This window comes from Sus scrofa, chromosome 13, assembly GCF_054392235.1.
Source record: "Sus scrofa isolate SSC_HxYL_T2T_F1_AM1 chromosome 13, Sscrofa_HxYL_maternal_Yorkshire_Landrace_v2.0, whole genome shotgun sequence".
In the NCBI taxonomy this organism is placed as follows: domain Eukaryota; kingdom Metazoa; phylum Chordata; class Mammalia; order Artiodactyla; family Suidae; genus Sus; species Sus scrofa.
Window position 1 is genome coordinate 101,186,128 of NC_139395.1, and position 24,397 is coordinate 101,210,524.

General features: G+C 32.5%; 1 protein-coding gene across 12 annotated transcripts in view; it reads right to left on the minus strand.

Moving 5' to 3' along the window:
* Positions 1 to 1,023: 1,023 nt before the first annotated feature.
* PLOD2 (procollagen-lysine,2-oxoglutarate 5-dioxygenase 2) overlaps positions 1,024 to 24,397 on the minus strand; it is a 110,176-nt gene continuing 86,802 nt past the window's right edge. For 3 of the 12 annotated variants that reach the window (XM_084989996.1, XM_021069586.2, XM_084989994.1), the window contains 12 exons: positions 22,179 to 22,304; positions 19,598 to 19,719; positions 16,461 to 16,565; positions 13,681 to 13,806; positions 10,658 to 10,799; positions 9,507 to 9,569; positions 8,374 to 8,487; positions 5,283 to 5,348; positions 4,100 to 4,204; positions 2,856 to 3,002; positions 2,622 to 2,747; positions 1,024 to 2,454 (listed from right to left, as the gene is read on the minus strand). In XM_084989996.1, the coding sequence (XP_084846122.1) occupies positions 2,299 to 2,454; positions 2,622 to 2,747; positions 2,856 to 3,002; positions 4,100 to 4,204; positions 5,283 to 5,348; positions 8,374 to 8,487; positions 9,507 to 9,569; positions 10,658 to 10,799; positions 13,681 to 13,806; positions 16,461 to 16,565; positions 19,598 to 19,719; positions 22,179 to 22,304 (1,398 nt within the window). In that variant the 3' untranslated portion in view covers positions 1,024 to 2,298. Of the gene's footprint in view, positions 2,455 to 2,621; positions 2,748 to 2,855; positions 3,003 to 4,099; positions 4,653 to 5,282; positions 6,256 to 8,373; positions 8,488 to 9,506; positions 9,570 to 10,657; positions 12,701 to 12,980; positions 13,807 to 16,460; positions 16,566 to 19,597; positions 19,720 to 22,178; positions 22,305 to 24,397 lie in introns of those variants that run through there. The other 9 variants (XM_084989997.1, XM_021069587.2, XM_084989995.1 and 6 more) reach the window with 5 other exon arrangements.

Below are 24,397 nucleotides of genomic sequence, written 5' to 3' on the forward strand. Positions count from 1 at the left end.
CAACATAGATAAGGCTTAAAGGCACTGTGCTTAGTGAAGTAAGTCAGACAGAAAAAGACAAACACTGTATGTTCTCACTTATATGTGGAATTAAAAAAAACCTTGTACTCACAGCAACAAAAGAGATTGCTGGTTGCCAGGGCTGAACACGTTTCAAGGTACAGCTTTCTCTATCCATCTAATTCTGCCCGGTTTCCATCTTTCGAATTTTTGATCTAGTTATGGGCATTTGCCACACTTTGACTCACCAATTATAAAGTGTTCTTCTAAAAAATACGTTTCATATCATTTCATGAAATCTGATTGCCCTGATCTAATCTCTGGGAACAGCATGAGATTAAAATAGTTACTATTAAGTCACCACCCATGTATACTACAACTGTAAAGAAGTAGGATCTGGTTATGCCTTTCCTCTGAAATGTCACAAGGAACATTAAGCTGGCTTGCATTGGTAGAACTGTTTTTTTATAACCAGAGTCTGTTCTGAATGACTGGTATCCATAACATACCAGTATATATTTCAAATAGAATCCCTGAATTATAGTAAAATAATTCACATATAATCACTAAAATATCTATTCAACCAAGCTTAGGGATAGTAGAAATTTACTTTGATGATTAAATGCCACCAAAGAATAGAAAAGAGGTCAAACCTAAGTTTCCTAAATCCATTTCCCAGTAATTATAACATCTATTTCATCACTGCATCCTGGGCCAGGGCCTGGCCCACAGTAAGGACTTGAAAAACACCACTGAATATACCAAATAAATGTTTTTGTCTCTATTTCATTACGTGTAAAATAAGTTAGCTCAAATCCCTAGTCAGTTTGAAATTGAAGACATTACAATTCAATTTGGAATTCAATAAATAGAGTGCTCATTAAATTATGTCATCAGTGAATGTACCAAGCAAAATTCAAAAAAAAAACCCATACCCTATTATATCCAGATGGTCTGTCATGTTACCCCAGCATACATTCTCTTCTAATGAAAATCACCAATAATAAAGAGAACAACAGAAACTCATTTTAAATTATTTTATTTTTCATAATTTTCTAACACATGGTGTTAGAAAAATGAAATTTGGCACCATGACTTAAAATTTTTTTCAAGTTTAACCTTTAAATTAAAAACAGTAGCTACAATAAGGATATTTAAACCTCACTCAGAATAATGGTAAAAAAAAAAAATCAAGTCACAAATTTTTTTTGTGTTGGGGAATTTTTTAAAAGTGGGATAAAGGGAAAGTAATAAAAAGAGTAAGAAGGATAAAAAGGAGACTATGCTGGGAAGACAAGAAAGTAAATCACCCTCCCTAAAAAAAGAGTAAGGAGGAAGACAAGGGCAAAAGGGAAGAAGAAAAGGCTCACCAACTTTATTTTCCTGATATAATATTCAAGTACTTAAAAGAGTTTTTTTTAATCATAAAATGTTACTACTAATATCAATGAAATTTTCTTTTTCCTTATTATTTTCTAGAATTTTCAAAAATACCTATATTGACTTAAGGACACTTGCTGATCTTAAGTTAATACTTTCTGTACTTTACAAAATCGAAAGGCTTGACAGTTTTCCTAAATCTAACATCTACTTAATGTAATCCACCTTGAAAAATTCATCTGAAGGAACATGAGACTTGATTTCTAATGCAAATGTTAAAAAAAAATTCTGACAATCTAAACAAAAATGTTTTCCACTGGATATGCGCTTCAGTTGAATTTTGTACTGAGTTTCTTAAGGAAAAACACTGCATCATATTGGTCCTTCAGTAACCACTGTAAAAGGTTAGGTGGTCAAAAAAGCCCTCCCACAACTAGTTGCATATAAATTCAGTTATAACTCCAGTTTTTCAGCATTTAAAAAATGGAAATTTTTGAAATTTTCATTTATATCCATTTTCCATACATATTGACAAATAAAATTCTTTCCATCCTTTTAAGAAAATATCATTAGTCTCATTTGTCATGGGTACATCTGTACCTGAATACTTTATCAACTGAAAGACAAATTCAGAAAATTGTCATTATTCTCAGAGACAGTAAGGCATAGAAATAAATATTTGCTTTTACATTTTTTTCCTTACTCTCCTTCAATCTGTGTTTTAAGGCTCAGAGCAGACACTAAGAAATATCAAACAATTTTTTATAAAAAGTTTTTCAAATGTTTGGCCCAAAAGTGAAGTTGTTCTGTGAAAGTTATTTAAATATTCGGCTTATCTTCTCAAGCACAACTTCAAAGACATATTCATGCCAGTCATCCATTCCACCAGAGAATTCAATTCACTGCAAAGTAAATAACTTAGGGATCTATAAAGGACACAGCGATGTATCTCGTTCCATTTTTAACAGGAAGTCCTTCATGCAAATGTGTGAGTCTCCCAGGATGCATGAAACTCCAGCCTTTTCTTGGTGACTCAATAGAGCAATTGTACCTTAGAAATTTGCATCCACCTCCCTAAAAAAGATAGAACAAAAAAATGTATCAACATACTAGGTTTAATTTTTAATGAATGATAAAACTCAAATGATGCTATCTAAGCAGAATCTAAAAAATAAGGCAAAGGCCTCTTCATAATGACATATTTCTTTTTAAAAAATGTAAAAATTAAAACCCATAATTACCTGAAAATCTTCTCCCACATTATTGAGTGCAATGTTGATGGTAAATGTAGAAGCGTCATGATGAGGGCGAAGAGAGCGCTGTCTTTCTGGGGAATATTTTACTACAAAATTCAATAACGCAAACCCCTAAAAAGCAAGGTAAACCAATGGATTTTCTTATCAATAAAAACTCGAAAAAGCACATTTGCATAAAAACTGGTAGGAGGCAGGCAGCAGGAATAGGAGGATAACTACCTTCGTGTAATAGCCTGCGAAGACCTTCAGTGTAACGGGTGCAATAAACTCCCGGATAAAATGAAGCCATACATTTTCCAGATCAATTTGCTTCATGTGGATATCATCAGTTGGGACATTTTCATAACCACCAGATATACGGCTATCCTAGAAAAAGCATTAATGACATTATAAAGTGTGGTCCATGTGCAATTCACATTTATACCATTTTGGAATTTTTTTTTAGCCTTAAGATCGTAATAGACAATAAAAATAATAGTTCAATTATGGTATACCATCTGCTTTCATGGCAAAACTATCAAAATAACTTGGATAACATGGCTTTGCAAATTCATTAATGATGAAGCAAAGTACTACACAGTAAGTAGACTCCATCCCTACATATTTAAGATATATGTGAGGTCTGATTAGAAAGTAAATACAACTGATTGCCAAAGCCTTTCCACATCCCCTAAAAAATAATTAAAAAAAAAAAAAAAAACTCTTGATGGGCATGGATTATGTTTGTCTGCCCTTTGGATTACCTGTCACTGAAAAAAAACTTTCCCTGCCAAGCTCCTCATTTCTATTTTATGGCACCTAAAGTCCTCCCATGATATTTTTCATCATTTACTTCCTTATCTTGACTTCAAGTTCTTCCTCATACTTTGAACCTCTGTCTTCCTGATCAGCTAACTAGCTGAGGTATATAATTGAGCAGAGGCAGGAATATTCCAGAGAATTCCACTAAAATTCCTTGGTACCATGAAGGTTCTCAGAGGAAAAGAAATGCATTGAATCGCTGACAGTGACATTTCTGGCCAAGTCTTTGACTCTGAATGTAAGTGCAAAACTGACTTACACCAAAGACTTTCATACAGATTCCTCCTTCCTATGTTTACATGAAAAAATAGCTTTGGCAGCCAACCAGATAAACTCTGCCTTGGTACTTTCACTATGGCCGACTGAAATGTAGAGAATAAAAAGTGGTCTTGGAGTAAAACAGCATTACACAACAGACATATATTACTTTACGATCCCTAGCCAGAGGACACCGACCCTTAACAACCACCCAGTGCAACTGGGGATTAACTGAGGCCCAAATAGATTAAATGTTAAACAGTTAGTGGCAGAATTAGGCTAAAAACAGAATTCTCTTGACAGCCTTGGGTAGCTTCTTCATTTAGATCTAGGAAATATCTACCCCTCCCTCCCTCCTTGCCCCACATACACATTTTAGTTTTTTGTGTGAAATGGCAACTTACATGATGCTTCCCCCCAGACCACTGGCCATAATGCTCCATTTCTTCCACCAATTCATCACAGGCTTTTTCAGAAAATATAGGAAACCAAAAAACATCTGGACAGGGCTATATACAAAACATGACATCACTATTAAGAGAATAACAGTTTGTGTTTTCTAACTAACAAAAAACATTTCAAAAGTAATCAGACAGAATAGTTAATATTTATTCCATTTAGACGTCTTTTTAAAAAGTTTGCCCAACATTACTGACTGACATTACTATTACGAACAATATGAGTTTGATTTTTTGTTAGTTTTTTTTCTTTTAAAACAATTTCTAAGACTTTTTTTTTTTTATTTTAACATCTGTGAAATCAAGACGTGTTCTGGATCACAGTTGGCAGCCATTGTGATGTAGTTGTTAATGGCACAGTGCATGTACACTTGATCAAACATTCATTCTGTCCTCACCTTGTGTGTGTAAGTATCTGTGTGTGCATGTACATACATTTAGATGGTGTTGCACTGGTTGAGTTGACTCGCTCTTAAATGATTCATACTATGACTTGCCACTGAAATGGAAAGTTATTGTGTAAACAGTGCCTTATGAAAATAGCACCTATGCCTTAATAAGTTTAAAACAGAAATGCATAATATGTGTAAAACAAGAAATTTTTCAATATGCAGAAAAGAAATTCTACATGACTAGAAAATATTGTGTCATATTTTAATTGGCTGAGTGTTTTTCCTTTATCACAGTACACAAAATAACAGAGCATCTCGGAATTGAAGATACTTTACATTCTCTAAAATAAGGTATTAGCAACAATTTGGAATACCAATCTAAAATAGAGTTCATTTTTTAAACGACTTCTCTAAGAGATTGAAGCCCAATATCTTTCAAAGACAAACTTTTACTGAAAGAGCCCTATACTAGAAATCTGCCAAAAAATGCTTATTTCTGAGATAGTTATGTCATTTGGGAGTAAAAAAAGACATGACCTTAAAGTTACTGTTAATCTCCATTTTTCTACATTTTTACAACTATATGCCCATTAGCAATAAAACTGGTTAATTAAGCCATATAAATTTTAGCTTCTCCACTTTCACAACATTCTCTGCTAAAGCAGTACTACATTAATAATCCCTGTTGGAAAATATAGCAAAGTGCTCTGAACATTATAGTGATTATTAAAACAAACCTGTTCGACAATATTTTCAGTGAAAATCTTTGAATAATCACGGTTTATATATTTTTCCTTCCAGTCCTACCAAAAAAAAAAAAAATCGATTGCACAGATTAAAGCAAGGATCTTCTTTATAAATACTTTAATAAAAAATATAAAGTATATGCATTTTAGAAATTGCTCAGTTTATGACTATGTACAGTAGATGAAATAGGAATTTTCAGAAACCAGAGTTTATGTTTTTTAAACTTTGTCTGATCCTGTGTATGTTCACATCTTTCTATGAAATACAAAATTTTTATTTACAAAGTTTAAAAATAGGATTTTAAAATTTGAGTAATCTTATAGTCATTATAATTTGTACGCTATATTCTACACATTTACACAAGTGTAGGTAAATATGTATGTGTTTAAAAGTAAAAGATAAGGAATATAATCCTACCAACAAATATTAGTAAAAAGCAGCAAATTAATCAACTATGATCTTACACTTTTGTAGTGAATTATTCATTTTTAAAATGTCTTTAAAATTTCTGCCTTCAGGGAGTTCCTGTTTTGGCTTAGTGGGTTATGAACCCAGCTAGTATCCCTGAGGATGTGAATTCAATTCCTGGCCTTGCTCAATGGGTTAGGGATCCAGTGTTGCCGTGAGCTGTGGTGTATGTTGCAGACGAAGCTTGGATTCCTCATTGCTATGGCTGTGGCATAGGGCAGCAGCTGTAGCTCTGATTCGACCCTAGCCTGTGAACTTCCATATGCTGCAAAAGTGCAGCCCTAAAAAGCAAAAAAAAAATTCTGCCTCTGGAGTTCCCGTTGTGGCACAGTAGTTAACGAATCCAACTAGGAACTATGGGGTTGTGGGTTCGATCCCTGGCCTTGCTCAGTGGGTTAAGGATTCGGTGTTGCTGTGAGCTGCGGTGTAGGTCATAGACATGGCTCAGTTCCCGCGTTGCTGTGGCTCAGCAACAGCTCCGATTATACCCCTAGCCTGGGAACCTCCATATGCCACGGGAGCGGCCCTAAAAAAGGCAAAAAGACAAAAAAAAAAAATTTCTACCTTCACTTCGGTTTTAGATTTATATCAAAGAATGCTCACGGGGTTATCAACATCTTCATATCTTTGAGTTACTGAAATTAAGGTATAAGACCATATACTGAAAAACAGCTCCTCTTCATACTACCCCATGAACCTGATTTCTTCTTTTAACCCAATCTCTGACACAGAAACGACACACTAAGATATATAAATTTTTGTCAATATCAGCTAAGGAATCCTTTTCCTGGGTTCAGTGTTTTATTTAAAAAATCCAATCGTTAAAGGGTATATATTAAAATACGATTCAGTATCCAAAATGGTCTCTTCTTAAATGTACTTAAGCTGTTTAACAAAATTCCTAATTTTCTCTTTGCAAAGTAAAAATATAGGGAGCCAGCAGGGAAGAACTTCAGTATGAATTCAAAATAATTCCGATCAAAGTATGTTTTAAAAAATATCTACTTGAAATGTATCTTTTGAGGCCAGATTTCAGAAGAGCTCTGCTAATTTATATACCATTCAATAGTTTTGCATATGTCTGCTTACATGTAGCTTAGATATTTTTGATATGGAAGAAAATTATCACCAAATTCTTCAATAAAAATCATTTATCATAGTATATCAATATAAGGATGAAATTACTATATTATCTCATTATCCCCTTTAATATTGATTGGTTGGTTCTCTGATTTGAAAATATGAGGGGAAATTAAAAGTAAATAATCATAGGTAACATTTCAGAGTCTATTTTTTTCTGGCATCATTATAGATATTTTTGAAGCTAAAGAAAAAATTCTCTAAGATTTTATATTAAGATATTAACTTTTCATATTTGTCTTTCAAATATCATTGAACAAACTGTGACTTCATTAATTTCTTAGAAGTTCTGATAATGGGACAATCACTAAATATTTAGTTATGGGAAATCCTCATGATGCATATCCATCAGGCAAAAACAAAATGAAGCCATAGGAAGAAAAGCAGATCCTATTTTTTTCTGATATTTTCACTGCACACGCTTCAAAGATTGAATTCTTACACAAATGTTTACATTTCAGGGCACAATTTGGGAGATTTTTTTTCCCAAAATGTCTAAATTAGGAAGTTAATATTACCCAAGAAATCAAATAATTCTATCTCTCAAAATAACAATAGATTTAGGGCCAAAATAAAATATGTAACTCCACCCTCACCGTTTAAAAACCTCTTTCCAGTTATATTCCTGTGAAAGATGGAGATAGGCAGTTAAAATGGAACAAAAGTACTTTTTAAAATTGAAAAAAAAGGGCAAAGGATATGCTTTTTCCACTGAAGAGAGTTTCAGAGACCATTACATTTACTATTTTCAAATGTCAACTACTCCTACAAAAGGCAATTTTGATCAGGTGGATTGAGTCTTCGTAACTTAAAACTTTTACTATTGGCAAGTGAAAACCATAAATAGTAGTATTACAGAGATTCAAGAGAGTATTTTCCTTTGAATAAATGTGCCAGTTGACTAAAGAAAACCAGCCCATTAAGACAAAAAAAGATGATTCAATTCCTGCATGATTTAAATCTTTAAGAAAAATAATTTGGGCTTGAAAAGAAAATTGTTTCCTCAACTTAAGAATTTCTACATATGCCGAATCCACTTATTCTGCAATTTTCTCTGGCTATCTTTGGTGTACATTCACAAAATTGTTATAAAAAATAAACCAAATGATAAAATAAAATGTACTTTCCAAACTAACTTCTTGAATTTTCTTCCTGAAAGTCAAAATGTAATGTCACATGTGAGCTACATGTGAAATTTTTTTTTCTGAAACTGTGATTAAAAATTTGTTGCTTCTGAATATCTGAAACAGAAGTATCAGGAGAATTAAAGAAACTGATAATTCCCTTGCTCAAACCTGTCTTTAAAAAGAAAGTTCTTGGTCAAGAAATGTAATTAATAATATATTTTTAAAATATAATTTAAAATAATTTTAAAGCTTCTTACCACATTTTCATATTAACCCAATTTATTTATATCCTTTTAAATTTATATGAAAATAAGTAATAAATGAAAGCTAAGCATGAAATACATACCACAGGATTTTCAAATATCTGCCAGAGGTCATTGTGATAATGGGAGATATTATAATTAGCAGTTGATAACAGTCTTCCAAATTCATGTCTATTAGAAACGTACATAAACACACCCTATGTGCCAAAAAATAACAGTATTAATAATCTTGGAGGAGCAAAGTACAAGAAAATACGTCTAAACAAGGGAAAAATATACTGGCGATATTAATTTCAACTTTTGTATTTCATTCGGGAACATGCATTTTTATTTTTCATACAAAACATGCATTATTTAACATTACAGAAATAAAAAATTGATTAATTATGAATTCAAATGCCATACAAAACTACTGACAGCACTGAAACTCAACTGAAAAAAAAGAAGAAGAATGACTGTTTTTGTCCCTTTCTCATTGGTTCTAGATGTAGACATCGGGGAAAAAAAATTCCTGTTTGAAAGAAGAAATATTTTTGAGACACCAAAGTGCAATTAATTATACCTCTTTTGGCTTCTTTCCCTTTCAAAGAAGATACCACATTTTAAGACAAGAATTCAAATGTCAGTTTTATTTTGTCAGTCTATTTCATACTTTTACTGTCCTGATATTTAAAGACTGAACATAGAAATCACTCCTGTATAATGAGGCACCTACAGAAAATCAGTCTCCTGTCCTTGCCCCAAACCAAATAAGTGTGGCAAACACCATTAAGGTAAGGTTGTTTCTTTTTGCACCTGTTTTAATGGTAAAAGGGTTAGTTTTTCATTAAAAAAAAAAAATTAGTGAATAGTACCCAAATCTCATTTTAATCAGGATGTACTTTATACTTACTCCTCCCGCTTCTCTCCCTTAACAGAAAAAAAATTAGAAAAACTACTGAAAGTGATTGGGATTTAATTTTCTCATCTGTCAACCACAAAATATAAATCAGCCCAAAGAACTCAGAGGTGAACATCACACAATGCCTGCTCTCAACACGCAAAACACACGCACATAGATTCAAAACCAATGAATATCAACATTTTTACACCAAGCTGAATGGAAAGAAGACTCTTAACGAAATTTTACTTGTAGGCAATGTACCGTATCTAGTATTTTAATTAAACAAACAAAATTAATCAAACAAAAATAAATAAAAATAAATAAAAATAACACCTTTGGGGGGCTGAGCATTTGGAATGTTTCCGGAGTAGGGGAGTCTTTTTCCCTTTGTAAAGTCTAAAATGAAGAGAAGGATTGGGTAAGTTGACCTGCACACCCACTCTCTCAGGTATTCTTAGGTAAATAAAAATAGCAGCCCTTGATCAAAAGCTGACAGTCTGAAATGTCCTTCACAGACAACATGCAGAACAAGCAAAGCTTATAGCGCACACAAAGAAACAACTTCAGCTTTTTTTTTTTTTTTCCTTTTGGTCAAACATAAATCCAAGCTCATTCCTTAGTAGAATTTTCATTAGATACAAAATGAAGACATAGGAAAAAATGTGTAAGAGAGGCCATTCCAGGATGCGCTGTTGAGTCAAATTAGCCAAACAAGAGCACAAATTACAATCACAGATACTAAGTACATTCAATATAACAATGGACAAAGGTTTATAGGAAAAACAAATATATTCAAACAATCCATGCCAAAATAAACTAGAAAAAAAGTACTTGCCAACTTTTCTGATTTTTCCTCATATCACATTTGCTTATATAAATTTGAATAATCCAATTACGTGTAAAACAGAAAACCACATAAAACACTTTAAGGTATATTTACACACTTGGAAAAACAAACTATTTTCTATAATCATTTAAGTTTTGTAATAAAAGTATATTTGTAGAACAGCAAAGTATCATTAATTTTTTTCACATAGATTAAATAGACTGTATTTCAATCCTCAGTTTAGTGTTAAAGAATCTTCTTTTTGAGAGTATGGAGTTAATAACAATAGAGAAAATATGGATACTGATTTCAGAACAAAAGTATTTTTCTTTTTTTTAATATGTATATGATTTTACCTGGGTTTTATCTAGTTAAGTTTAATTAAGTCAGGTTTTCACTACTGCAAACCTGATTTGTAACAAATCCATGTTTATTATTGCTTGTGAATTAGCCTAAGCACTGAATCTAATTTTTTTCAAGTCGTTTCTACAGGTAACTTAATCTCCAAAATTGCTCCCGATTTTTAAAAACAGAACCAAAAGAATTGGCTAGTACTTAACAAATTAGAAAGAAAAAAGGGCACCAAAACACATGACACAACTGGTAAAGCAAGCCATCTTATAGAGACACTGAAGCAAGCCATCACTGTATACCCTACCATTTCTCTAGCATTTCGGCAAAGTGCCATATCAGGATCCAATTTATCACGAACAAAATAGTTCCTTTCATTCATCTCTGACCGGAGTGTCTTTCCTTTAATTAAGTATACATTAGCCATGTATGGGACATTCCATATCCCTCTGAAAGTAAAGATAAGACATTCCAAAATACCACAAATATAAAATATTTATATTTTTAAGTTTTTAAAATAAATGCACTGTATGTTTTTAAATTTTGTATATACTAAATTTCTGAGTCAAGTTACACACAAATACAAACATATTTAATGATATCTTACATATATATACATATGTGATAGATATATATGAATATACTGTTATTTATATACATATATATATATGAGATTACTTGCTAAACACTACATTATCATGGGATAATCACTATCTCCCTATATAAACTTCATTTTAAGGTTGATATGTTTCACATTTTGGCTGTCATCCAAAATGACAGTTTGTTGACACAGCTGGAGTATAGTATCGTGCTGTACGTTGAAGATAAAGCAATTCAATAGAAAAATATCACATGTAGCCCATGCTGTATTACAGCCTGCTCACAATGGCTCCCTAGAGAATTTAGCATCCCTTTCCAAGTTTGTACTTAGTGATTTCACATTAGAAGCTTGAAATCAATCATGGTGTTAAGTATTCAGACCACAGAAATGGGCAAATGCTACAAATCAGGACATCCTCAAAGCCTGAGAACCAGTTAGACATTTACTATCACACCTTTGAAAGCTGCCTAAAATTCTCGTAAAATATAATCTTTTGAAATTCATTAATCTGTCTCAATTGTAGAAAAAGAAAGACATAAAGAGATAGCTAGAAGTGCATAGTGTTGGGAGACATTTTTATTTTGTCTTTCATTCTTTCCTACACTTGCCTCTTTACTCTGAAAAGGACTCATTTCCTAAAAACAGTGTAACAGAGATTTCACCTGAAGGAATATGCCCATTGACTCTATATCACAGAAAGGAAAGATCTTGATCAAGGAAATGTAGTTAGATATTAAAAGCAATATGTGTAACATCATTTTGTTTTACTAGATGAGCCTCAAAGGAAATAGCATTAAAATATATATAATGTGTCAGCAAAATTCAGAAATTAATCACTGGTCGAGTGTAAAGTGTTTTAGTTTTGAAGGAAATCACATACACGTCATAGGATGTCATTCCTTCATATAGCCTTTGTTCACAACGTGTATTCTTCTACTAACTAAATCAAAAACTTCAACTTCATTACTTTGCTTACATTTTAGACCAACAATGACAGACATGTGGACAGAAAAGCACCCACGCCTAAAGCAACTGAAATGAGTATGAGTTCTCTATTTCTACTTCTGTGAAGCCTATTTCTGCTATAGCCACAGACAGTATCAGGCATATGGTCTATACGAATCATCCCAAAAACAGTTAAAGTGCTTTGAAAAAACAGAATATCCTAATAGTGTTTTCTCAGCTATCGTGTTTCTTAACTGCGCCTAAAAAAGCATTTATCATGTTTACATCATTCATATTTACTACTGTTTTCACACCTATTATAATTTTCACAAGCAAAACATTTCTTTACTATTCAACTATTCAATAAGAAGTGTGTGATTTTTTTTAAATCTAAATTTAAGGACACGTATCTTTAGTCTTGAAAGAATGCTTTTCCTTTTTAATAGAGCTGGTATATCTGAGAAATTAGGAAAAACATTTCATGTCTCAGTCCCTCTGGTCCATCATCTGCATGAAAAAAAGAATGACATTTTTCCCTAACATTACCTTGGGGGGAAAAAAAAAAAACTACTACTTTTTAGTTTAAAAATATCAACTGCTGGAGATCCCTTTGTGGCTCAGTTCTTAACGAATCCGACTAGGAACCATGAGGTTGTGGGTTTGATCCCTGGGCCTTGCTCAGTGGGTTAAGCATCCGGCGAGGCCTCCGTGAGCTGTGGTGTAGGTCACAGACGTGGGCTTGGATCCTGTGTTGCTGTGGTTGTGGCGTAGGCTGGCAGCTACAGCTCCAATTCGACCCCTAGCCTGGGAACCTCCATATGCCACAGGAGTGGCCCTAGAAAAGGCAAAAAGACAAAAAAAAAAAAAAAAAAAAAAATCAACTGCTGAGAGTTCCCATTGTGGCTCAGCAGGTTAAGAAACTGACTAGTATCCATGAGGATGCAGGTTCAATCTCTGGCCTTGATCAATTGGTTAAGGATCCAACATTGCTGCAAGCTGTGGCATGTCACAGATGAGACTCGAATCTGGCGTTGCTGTGGCTGTGGCATAGGTTGGCAGTTACAGCTCCTATTCGACCCCTAGCCTGGGAACTTTCATGTGCCACAGGTATGGCCCTAAAAAGATAGATAGATACATAGATACATAGACAGATACATAGATACATAGATAGAGACATACATAGATGAAAGAAAGATAGATGGATAGAGTCAACTCTGAAGTAAATTGAAGTAAATATCGATCATGCACATACTTTGTAGCAAGCATATTCTTTTCAAACTCTAGAATTAGAAATCATACTGTTTAAGAAATTTCTCTTTAGAGCATAATATTAACTATTTCACAAAGAAAACTCTTCCATTAGGAAATGTTGGAAGGTTTGGTTGTTGGTGCCTTTATTTGTTCATTTGTAAATTTTATAAGCTATGGAACAACCTTACCCTGGTCACTAAGTAAATTAGCTAAACTAAATTCCCTTTCCAAAGTTTAAAGAATATTCCTCTTCTAACAACCATAAGATGACTCCCCACGGTAATCACATATCATCTCTTAGTATTCATACTATTGTGAATTTTTGCCTTTGACAATTTAGAACTTTAAGAACCATTTTTTAAATATCAGTTTTACATTAGTATTGCAGGATTGCAAGTGGTCTCAGTCTTCAAATTTCTATTTAACATAAAAAAGAGATGAATAATTTTTGAAAAGTCAATATAATATTATAAACAAGGTCATATCTTTAGATAAAGGCATTTTACATTAAAAGATCAAATCAAATAACTTACACTCTGTTCCCTTGAACAATATCTACATAATCTTCAGATCGAGCATAATATCCATCAGGACTCAATGCCCCCCAGAAGTTGGACCACAACTTTCCATGACGAGTTACAAGAGGAGCAATGATCTTTCTAAAGAGAGAGAGAAAAACAAATCAACATAATTATTTTTTAATTGCCACAGAATTATGTGTTTGGGGCTTAATATGACAGAAAACGAAATAGTTAATTTAACACACATGCAAAAAACTAAAAGTCAAATAGAAGAATTTCTTCCCCACACTTAATTCTTTTTTTTTTTTTTGGCCACACCTGTGGCATATGTAAGTTCCCAGGCCAACCAGCACCATAGCAGTGACCCAAGCCATAGCAGTGACCATGCTGGATCCTTAGCCCACTGAGCCATGAGGGAACCCCCTAACACTTTTTCTTAAATAAGCACACTGCTGATTTTCAAAGATGTTTGTTAAAAAGACTAATGAAAAATAAAAACTAATTGATAATGCAAATGAGTATAAAAACTTGTGAAAGTATCATACTTATATCCAAAAAAAGTGGAACAACATTAATTGCTTAATTATTTTAGTATTTCAAAAATTATACCAAATGAAATCAAATATTTTCATTGTTAGGCAGATGTTAACAGTCCCTGGTGCATTAAGGTATCCAATAAATACCTGCTGAATAAAAAAAATGTATGAAAATGGACTGATATATTTGTAAAGAGGCCAGTTTTCCTTTAAGTTCTGAATTACTTTAAAGTATGTTTTTTTTTTTTGTTTTTTGTTTTTTTTTAACGTTTAAAATGGGCTGGGCTATCCCTGGCAATACTAAACATTTTTCTGGTCTTTTGACTATTTTAGAAAACAAAATAGAAAGTAACTGTCATAGCGTAATGTCTCACTAGCTACCAGGGAAGCAGCCACTTTGAGACCAGCACATGTTATATATTCAGAACTTGCTGGCTTTCTTCTCAAGAAAATCTAATTTATAATATGTCAACATTTTCCAAATGAGGTAACAAGATCTCAAGTTCCACTAGAATTATTTTTAAATGAAGTAAATTGTGGTGGTGTCACGCAATTTTTAAGAAAAGCTCACACAACTTCTCCAAGAAGAAGTTTATGTATCAACTATTTTTCACACACAGAAAAAAAACCTGTTTTTGGGAGTTCCCTGGTGGCCTCCTGATTAAGGAATTGGTGCTGTCACTGCTATAGCTCTGGTTTGATCCCTGGCCTGGGAACATCCCTATTTCACAACACTCCAATCTTGTGAAGACCAGGTATGCCCTTTCTCTTACCTATGGAAAAGTGTCAAATAGTCTGTAAATACACTTCATGCAAAATAATGATTATAGTTTATTTTTTCTAGTTTCTATTGAAATAAGATATTAACCACATACATTTATATTTTGTTTGGTTTAGAAAACCTACAATATTGGAAATAAAAACATAATTAGAATCTGCACATTATGTTAACTTAATGAATGATAATTCAATGTCAGTAACGAACAAGATCAAATATTTAATAGAAAAAAATCTTGTAATCTGTAGTTTATAATCCTAGCTGCCTGACAAAAACATTTAGGCAAAGAAACATTGAAAATCAAACTCCATCTATTGTGTGCCTTAAAATTTTTGAGCATGGAATTATAAGATTAAGATTGGGAGGTCTTAGATTTTGGAGTAATAATTGAATTCTTAAGTTAACAAAGTATATGAAGGATAGTTTAGCAGACCACAATAGACTTCTTACATATTTTACTCGGCAAAGTAAAAACTAATTCTAACATGTCATTGATAACCATTCTATCTGTTAAGAGAAATACCTGTGTTAACATACATGAACATACATAAAACAATACTTGACATTTAATAAGCACTCATTAAAGATGAGCTATCAGTGGGAGTATTAAAAGTACCTTTAGCAGTAGGAGTATTAATAAATGAAAATTAATATTATTATAAGCTGATACAGATGGTCCTTTTCTGAATTTCAATTCCTTTAAATGAAAACTGGGACTGCCCAGTGATAATTAATTCTTTTCTAAATAAAATAACAGATCTGACTATGGAATAAAATAGCCAGAAAATTATTTCAAATTCTAAGAAACTGCAACTCTGTAATAACTTTTGGGGTCAGAAGTTTCATGAAATTCTACTTTCAAAATAATCTGTAGACGGAGTTCCATTTGTGGCTCAGTGGTTAATGAATCCAACTAGGAACCATGAGGTTGTGGATTCGGTCCCTGGCCTTGCTCAGTGGGTTAAGGATCCGGCGTTGTCCTGAGCTGTGGTGTAGGTTGCAGACGCGGCTCGGATCCTGCGTTGCTGTGGCTCTGGCGTAGGCCAGGGGCTACAGCTCTGATTCGACCCCTAGCCTGGGAACCTCCATAGGCTGCAGGAGCAGCCCAAGAAATAGAAAAATGACAAATAAAAAAAAATTATCTGTAGAAAATCAACCAATTCCAAATTTTATAGATGTATCACAACTTCATCTAGCTTTAAATAGAAAATAGGCTAGATATAATTGATAAACATCACATTTATAATAGTAACTAATATTAAATACTTGTAATTTCAGCAGGTTGTTTTCTATCTTGTATCCTTAAAAGAAAACTAATTACTTAGAATTGAAAGTTTATAAGGTGTGGAAAATAACCTTACACGTGTTCCCTTAATTTGCTGAACACAGGTAAGCAATTATAATAGTATGTCCATGTAAAAACAGAAAATAACTATTATTATTTCAAAATTAAATTGACACTGAATCACAAAGAGTACCTGTTTTGTTCAATCAAAATTTTTAAAGTCCTTGGATTTGTCAAAACAACATCTGCATCCACACTAAAGTAATAATTACAGTTTTCATCTTGACGGCAAAAATCCCTAACATAGAAAAAGAAATAAGAATTAAAATAAATATTTGCTGGTTAAAAATATTAACATAAAACTCACATGCAAAGTTTCTTTAACATACTTTTCTAATAAAATTTTAAGACAATATCCAAAAGGAAAAATAAATAACTTTCAAAATGGTCAATTTATCAAAACAGATGTTCATGAGTAGATCAACACTAAGAATTCTAGGGCAAGTGAAATATATTCTCAAGTCACTGAATACTTTCAAGCATAAAACATCTGGTCAGAAAGGCAATTAATAGTTCGCCATTTAATTCTCTCTGAAAGGGATGCATAATTTATTCTAATGTATTTATCAACAACTTTTTTAACAAAACAAAATGTTTATTGCACACACACACAAACACACACTCGCAGTGCAAAATTCTACATATTCAATAATTCAGTTTTAAGTCAATCCTGGAGGTACAAGTGTCTACCTCTTTAGGTATTAATGCTTTTTACAGTTAATTTGCATGGAGTTCTTTCTAAGATTAAGTTACTTCCCCACTTCTTATTAGGGGGCACTGATTATGATATAGGTTTTTTTTTGGTAGAAAGTGCAGCATTATTTCAGGAACATAAAGGAACAAACCTCTCATAACACATGACAAACTTCCAAATATTATGGTTTCTGCATTTGGGATTCTTTCTTTCTGATTTCCCCTCTCACTGCTGATCCTAGTCATCATTCTCTGCTAGTGTCAGTGTTTGTCTCCGTAACACATTTGTTTCTAAACAATTGTCAAACAGGACACCAGATAGGAAAGCTTGTTAAACTTGTGCAAAAAAAAATCTTTAATTCTCTAACTATGAAGGGTGACAGATGGTAACTACAATTATTGTGATTATTTCACAATGTATACAAGTATTGAATCATTATGTTGTATATCTGAAACTGATATAATATTTAATGTTAATTATACCTCAATAAAAATAATAAATAAAATTTTTAAAAATTAGCCAAAATTACCTTGGAAAAAATTAAAGAATTTATACCACATGATTTCAAGATTAAGATAAATGTCTAGTAATTAAGTGTGGCACTGATCTTAGAGCAACAAAACAGAATAAAGAGTTCACAATCACGCATAAATACTAAGCCAGCTAATTTCTGATCAAGGCCAAGTCAATTAAGGAGGGAAAGAAAAGCCTTAAATTAAAAAGGAGTGTTGAAACAACTGGAATTTCAATTGCAAAGAATAAAATTTGACCCTGACATCCTCCAAAAATGTATTCAAGATGAATTGTAGATTGAAGCATCTTAAACATAAATGCTAGAACAATAAAGCTCATAAAAGAAAAATTCCAAAGAATGTCTTCATGACATCAGAATAAGAAAGATTTCTTAAATAAAAATAAACCCCAAAGCATGGAGTATAAAGAAAAAAAAGTAAAATTTTATTAAAGTTAAAATTTCTCCTCTTTTTAATATCTATTAATATTATGTTATTTTAGGTATTTTAATATCTATTAGTATTATCTATTAAGATCTTAATAGATAATATTTTAAAAGCAAAAAAGAAAGCTACAGAATAGAAAAAATATTCCTAAAACATTACAGATATAGATATAATTATAGATTTAGACAGGTAGACAGATTTTATATACAGAATAAAGAACTTCTATAAATATATAAATAGAAAGACAACCCAATGTAAATAAAAATGCACAAAAGATCTGGATACTGAAGATATATAAATGGCCAACTAATACAAGAATATGGAATCAGTCATTAGGGAATGAAATTACTATCACTCTAAGATACCTTTTCTTACCCAATAGGATGGCTAAAATTAAAAAGATCGAAAATATCAAGTATTGGCAAGCATGTGGGGCAACTGGAGCTCTGTTACCTTGCTGTTACAAGTGTAAAATGATGAGACTATTTTGGATTATTTATCAGTTTCTTATAAAGTTAAACATACATCTACCCTAACCCTATGCCCTACTTAGTCCACTTCTTGGTATTTTCTCCAAATATAGAAAGCATATGTACACACACACACCACACACATATTCATACTTCTAATAAAGAATCTTCATTAGCAGTGTTCTTCATCATGGCCCCAAACTGGACATAACCCAATGTCTATCAATAAGAGAGTGTATAAACCACTGTAGTATATTCATGTAATAAAATCCTAGTCAGAAATGAAAAGGAATGAAATGCTGATAATTGTAATGACATGAGTGAATAAGAAAAACACTGTTGAGGCAAAGTCATACACAACAGAGCACATACAAAATTTTTTAAAATATAGAAAATAAATTCTAAATGTGGACCTGAGGTACTTTGATGATTAAGTTATAGAACCATTAGAAATAACATCTGTTTGGGTTTTCCAAGGCTCGTTTACCCCCACAAAGGCACTATCCATCACTTTGGGCCCAGAGCTTCTATACCACAAGACAAGAACAACTCCTACTGAGAAGTCACCATGTCTTAGTCATCTTTTTATCACAGCTCCTAACCCACAGATTGGCAAAACCCATTAACATTGACTGAATAGATGATTGACTTTACTATTACCAAAATCTTATTAGCAATCTGCCTGAAGTATTAAAGGGGCTAAAAAAGGACCTAAAATATTTCTTCTGAGGATTATAGTACTATTTAGATCAGCAGGCAACTAGAATGTCTGAAACACATTTTTGCTACATACAACCTTCCAATAATGTACACTGAAATCACTACCATATCAGTCACGTTATTCATTTGAGGATTTTTAAACTCTTAATCTGAAGTTCAATTAATAGTCTGATTGCATAGATTGACTCTTTGCCATTAAAATAAAAACAGAAATAATTTTATGGACATTTATACATAAATATATACAAACACACAGTCTAACAGCAGAGGCATGTTCACATGTGGGCAAAAACATAAGCATGCACATACAAATGCACACACACAGCTGAGACATCCAAGTTTAGGATATTAACTTTGAAGAAAAGTTAATTTTCTTTTTAAAGTTTCTTTAGGAAATACTGTTGAATTTAAATTTATTGAAACATACATTCCCATGTTTCTGGCTTCAGCTTGACTTAGGTTTTCTTCTGGTCCTACTATTTTTATAGTAGTAATTTCATGTTTAGCTTTATCAAAAAATACTTTGATGTTCTTTTCATGATAAACTTCCTGTAACATATTTAAAAATTTGAAAATTAGTTAAAAAAAACAAAAAGTAGTGAGAAAAAAGACCATAAATATTCATATGTAGGGATGGCTTTACATTCAAAATTGTAAATTCCACAATTCACATATTCACTCAGTTACAGACAAAACGCTAAACATATTAAGCTTATTATATTTAAATGTTATCTAAATATCATATGAAGAAATAAGATACCTATAAACTTTAAAAAAAAATTATTTCAAAGTTTTTATCATCTACTCCTAGACAAGTCCTTGCATTAATATCTAAATCCTGAGTGCTATAAAATGCTTCCAACTTCAGAGGAAAAAACGGCTTGTGTCCTGAGAATCTTAAGACGTGTACTGTAAAAAATCCATAAAATATTATTAAATCTAATAGATTTTTATAACTATATTTTTTATAAAATAAATATTATAATATGATTTTTAGGCAGAAGATAAAAATTAATGATACATAAAAAGTTGGTTTTTTACAAAAAGAAGGGAAAGTCAACAAAATTTTATGAATAAGGAAGTAAGGATATGAAAAAAATCATCAACTTGAGAAGTCATCAAATTAGTGTGATTCAACTGTGCTAAAGTTTTGATAAGATTATCTCTATCATTAGAGTATTTCACAGGCTTTTAATGTACCAAGTCTCACCAAGCATTTTTTCAAACTTTTCACAGCTTGTTAAAACTACTTATAAAAGCTCCATGGAGTTAATTTTAAATAAAAGAACAGAAGATTAAAAACTCCTGCAATCAAAGTATTTTAAGTCCTATGAAAGGAGGAAAAATATAAATAAACAGTACATAAAAACAGTGTAAGACATATCACAATGCATTTTATTTTATTTATTTATTTATTTTTGGTCTTTTTGCTCCACATCATATGGAGGTTCCCAGGCTAGGGGTCCAATCGGAGCTGTACAGCTACACCAAGCTACACCAGAGCCACAGCAATGCCAGATCCAAGCCGTGTCTGCGACCTACAACCACAGCTCCCAGCAACACCGGATGCTCAACCCACTGAGCAAGGTCAGGGATCAAACCCGTAACCTCATGTTTCCTAGTTGGATCCGTTAACCACTGCACCACCACAGGAACTCCCACAATGCATTTTAATAAAGCAAATGTTCAATGCCTTCACCCTTCTAAACTTATTTTAGGTGACTTTCTGAAAATACAAAATAATCTCTGGAAAAGGCAAACGATTAGCTGATATATACATCAGGAAGGAAGAATAATATTAAAAAGTATTAGGATTGGGAGTTCACATTGTGGCGCAGTGGAAACGAATCCTACTAGTATCCATGAGGATGAGGGTTCAATCCCTGGCCTCTCTCAGTGGGTCAGGGATCCAGCATTGCCCTGAGCTGTGGTGTAGTTCGCAGGCGAGTCTCGCATCCTGCATTGCTGTGGCTGTGGCATAGGCCAGCAGCTGTAGCAATTCGACTCCTAGCCTGGGAACTTCCATATGCCATGGGTGTAGCCCTAAAAAAAGTGAAAAAAAATTGTTTTTAAAAAGTATTAGAACAAAAGAGAGAAGAGCATATTTCACAGCTATTGAGTTTTTCTAGATGATGACATGCCAACTGTTTTAACAGGAAAGAGACAAGTAAATGGAAAAATACCAAGGAAAAATGTCTTTATATGTGGGAGGTATTTGGGAGGCTCTGCATATTTTTGAAGGAAATGACAGTATCAAAATCCTTTGGGGAAAAACATGTTATTGCATGATTAATCCAAACAATACTCTGTCTGGAAGATATTTCAAGTTCTGATGTTAGGTATTATCATTAGCTGCAAACAACTTAATGACTGATTCATGACTGGTTCTATAAAAGAAAACACTAAAACTAACACAAAGGCAAAGGCCTACAGGCCCTTTAACATCCCTTCATTATATACTATGTTTATAAAAATGGTTGACATTCAATCATTTTTTTTTTTTTTTTGTCTTTTTGCTGTTGTTGTTGTTGTTGCTATTTCTTGGGCCACTCCCGCGACACATGGAGGTTCCCAGGCTAGGGGTCGAATCGGAGCTGTAGCCACTAGCCTACGCCAGAGCCACAGCAACGCGGGATCCGAGCCGCGTCTGCAACCTACACCACAGCTCACGGCAACGCCGGATCGTTAACCCACTGAGCAAGGGCAGGGACCGAACCCGCAACCTCATGGTTCCTAGTCGGATTCATTAACCACTGCGCCACGACGGGAACTCCCAATCATTTTTGATCTACAAAAAAAAACTGACAGTTTCACGTGGTTCATCCCAATCGTATGATACTAGCTTCTAGATTCTAAAATCCTTAGGTCCTAAATAAAACAATAGTTACTTCAAAAATCCCCATTGAATTTAATCCAAGCATTTTTAAATTAAGACATAAATAAATAACAAATAATTCCAAATAAAATCAAAAGTTTTCACATAAAATATTCATTTATCAAATACTTACTTTGTTATGAATAAAGAGTTTAAGTGCTTCTTTTGGGTAATCCAGTGTCAACAATGTGTCCAGAAATCGAGGTAGAAAAGGGGTTGGTTGCTCAATAAAAACACCTATTGTTACATTTGGGTGGACCTTTGTTTTATGGCAAACACAAAAACAAATGATTATTAGCATGATTATACTCTAAATTTTATTCAAGTCTTACTCAATTCAACATCACTTGAATATCAGTACAACATCATCTTCTAAATTTGACTGCCCCCGGCAATTCTCTAACGTTTGAAATGCATTTTTGTGGATCCCATCAAAGTAATTTTACTGACTCACACACTGACATTGTGATTTAGGTTAAAGAGGAAACATTATCATATTTATTATAGGACTATAATTAAGGTTATTCCCTACTCTACTAATTAATGCCTCCTTTACGATAATCCTAAAAGAAACTTCCTTCAGATCTAAATCTATTCCGACAGCTTCATCTAAGAAGCCAGAATGCAGATTGTGCTTCCCTGCTTGTTTCCATGGCTGGGAAGTTCAATGGTTAATTTGAGACTTTATTTCTATCCTGAACCTTCAATATCATTTTACTGATAGTACTTTATTTTGCTTCATTATTATATTATATATGGAAAGATATTTTCTTTCACTAATATATTTTATCTTGTATCAATTTACATATATATTCTTAATTTCTGTTAGGTAAGTTTTAGAGGATAGTTTATCTTTCACTTATTGCCTGAAGAATTCTGAAACATTCATCATTATCAGTCCTTGTGATAAGCAACATTAAAAAGGAGTGAAAGTTCCTGGCTTGAAGAACTTACAAATGGTGAAGGAAGAGAGAAACATAAGTAAATGACCATGTAATAGTATTACTACCAGAACTATATGAAAGATTTTTTTATAATACCTGTTTAAATCCACATCTTAAAACCTGAGATTCTAGATATTTAAATTACAGACAGATTGCAGATTACATACAGGTGAGTGAAGGAGGTCAAAAGATAAAAAGAAAAAAAATACATAAATATAGTGCACTATTGAGCAAGAAAAAAAGTTTTTAAATGATAAAAAAAATTTAATAAAAATTACAGATTTTTTAAAGTACCATATATGTTAAGTGCTGAATTAGGTTCTTCTCCCCCATCTTTTCACACATGGCACCTCACAAATTCTTGTTATCTGGATTACAACTTAACATTTGTTTGCACTGAAGTACAACTCACACAGTTTTGTAGTTCTTATCAATTCATTAAGAATTCATTATTATCAATTCACCCAGATATTTATTACTAAATCAATAAACAAATACAAACAGCTAAGGACAAAATAAATACCTTCTAGGAGTTCTCAATTTAGTAGGGGAAATTAATAAAAACTGGGTGACAACTCCCCCCATCAAATGAAGGGATGCATTTCATTTAAATTTCATAATAATCTTAGAAGTCATTTATTATCCCAAATTTACACATGAGGAAGATGGGATTTAGAAATGTTAAGCAACTCAGAACACATAAATTAGTAGGTAAAGAGATGGGCTTCAAAATGCTAAATCTCCATTATCAATCTAAGCTTATTTTTATATACTAATGATAACAATAGCATAACAGTTACCTATTCCTCAAGGCTTAGCACACCATACATAAAATATATACATAGAAAATATCATTATATATATTATATATATATAATTTCATTTAACTCTCCTACCAATCCTCTGAGATAGCCATTATCATTTTACATATAAAGAAACTTACCTATGGCCCACATCTAAGAATATGGTAGCCCTAGATCTTAATTACCCACATAATTTTAATTTTTTGTCCCTAATCATAATTACTGCCCAAATAAAACACAGAAGAAATTTATTTTGCATAATAAAATGGTTTTCCTTTCCAACAGTCTATAAAACAAAAAAGCATAATTTAAGAATCTAGTGATTTACTCCTGTATACAAAAAATAAAGATAAAAAATTATAAAATATTTTCTATGTTTGCGCCAGAAAGTTTATGTAAAAGCAGACCAAACAGATAAAAAATTTTAACTCTCCCTCCAGAAGACATTACTTTGCAATAAAGATTTGGATGAGTTTTTAAACATCTTCATGATGTAGCTTCATTCAGAAATTTTCTGGCTTTCTTTCCAGATAGGAAACAGTTTGTTATTTGAGAGACTGGCCAAAAAGTCGTATTTACAGGTAAAATAGGGCTTATTTTCAAGC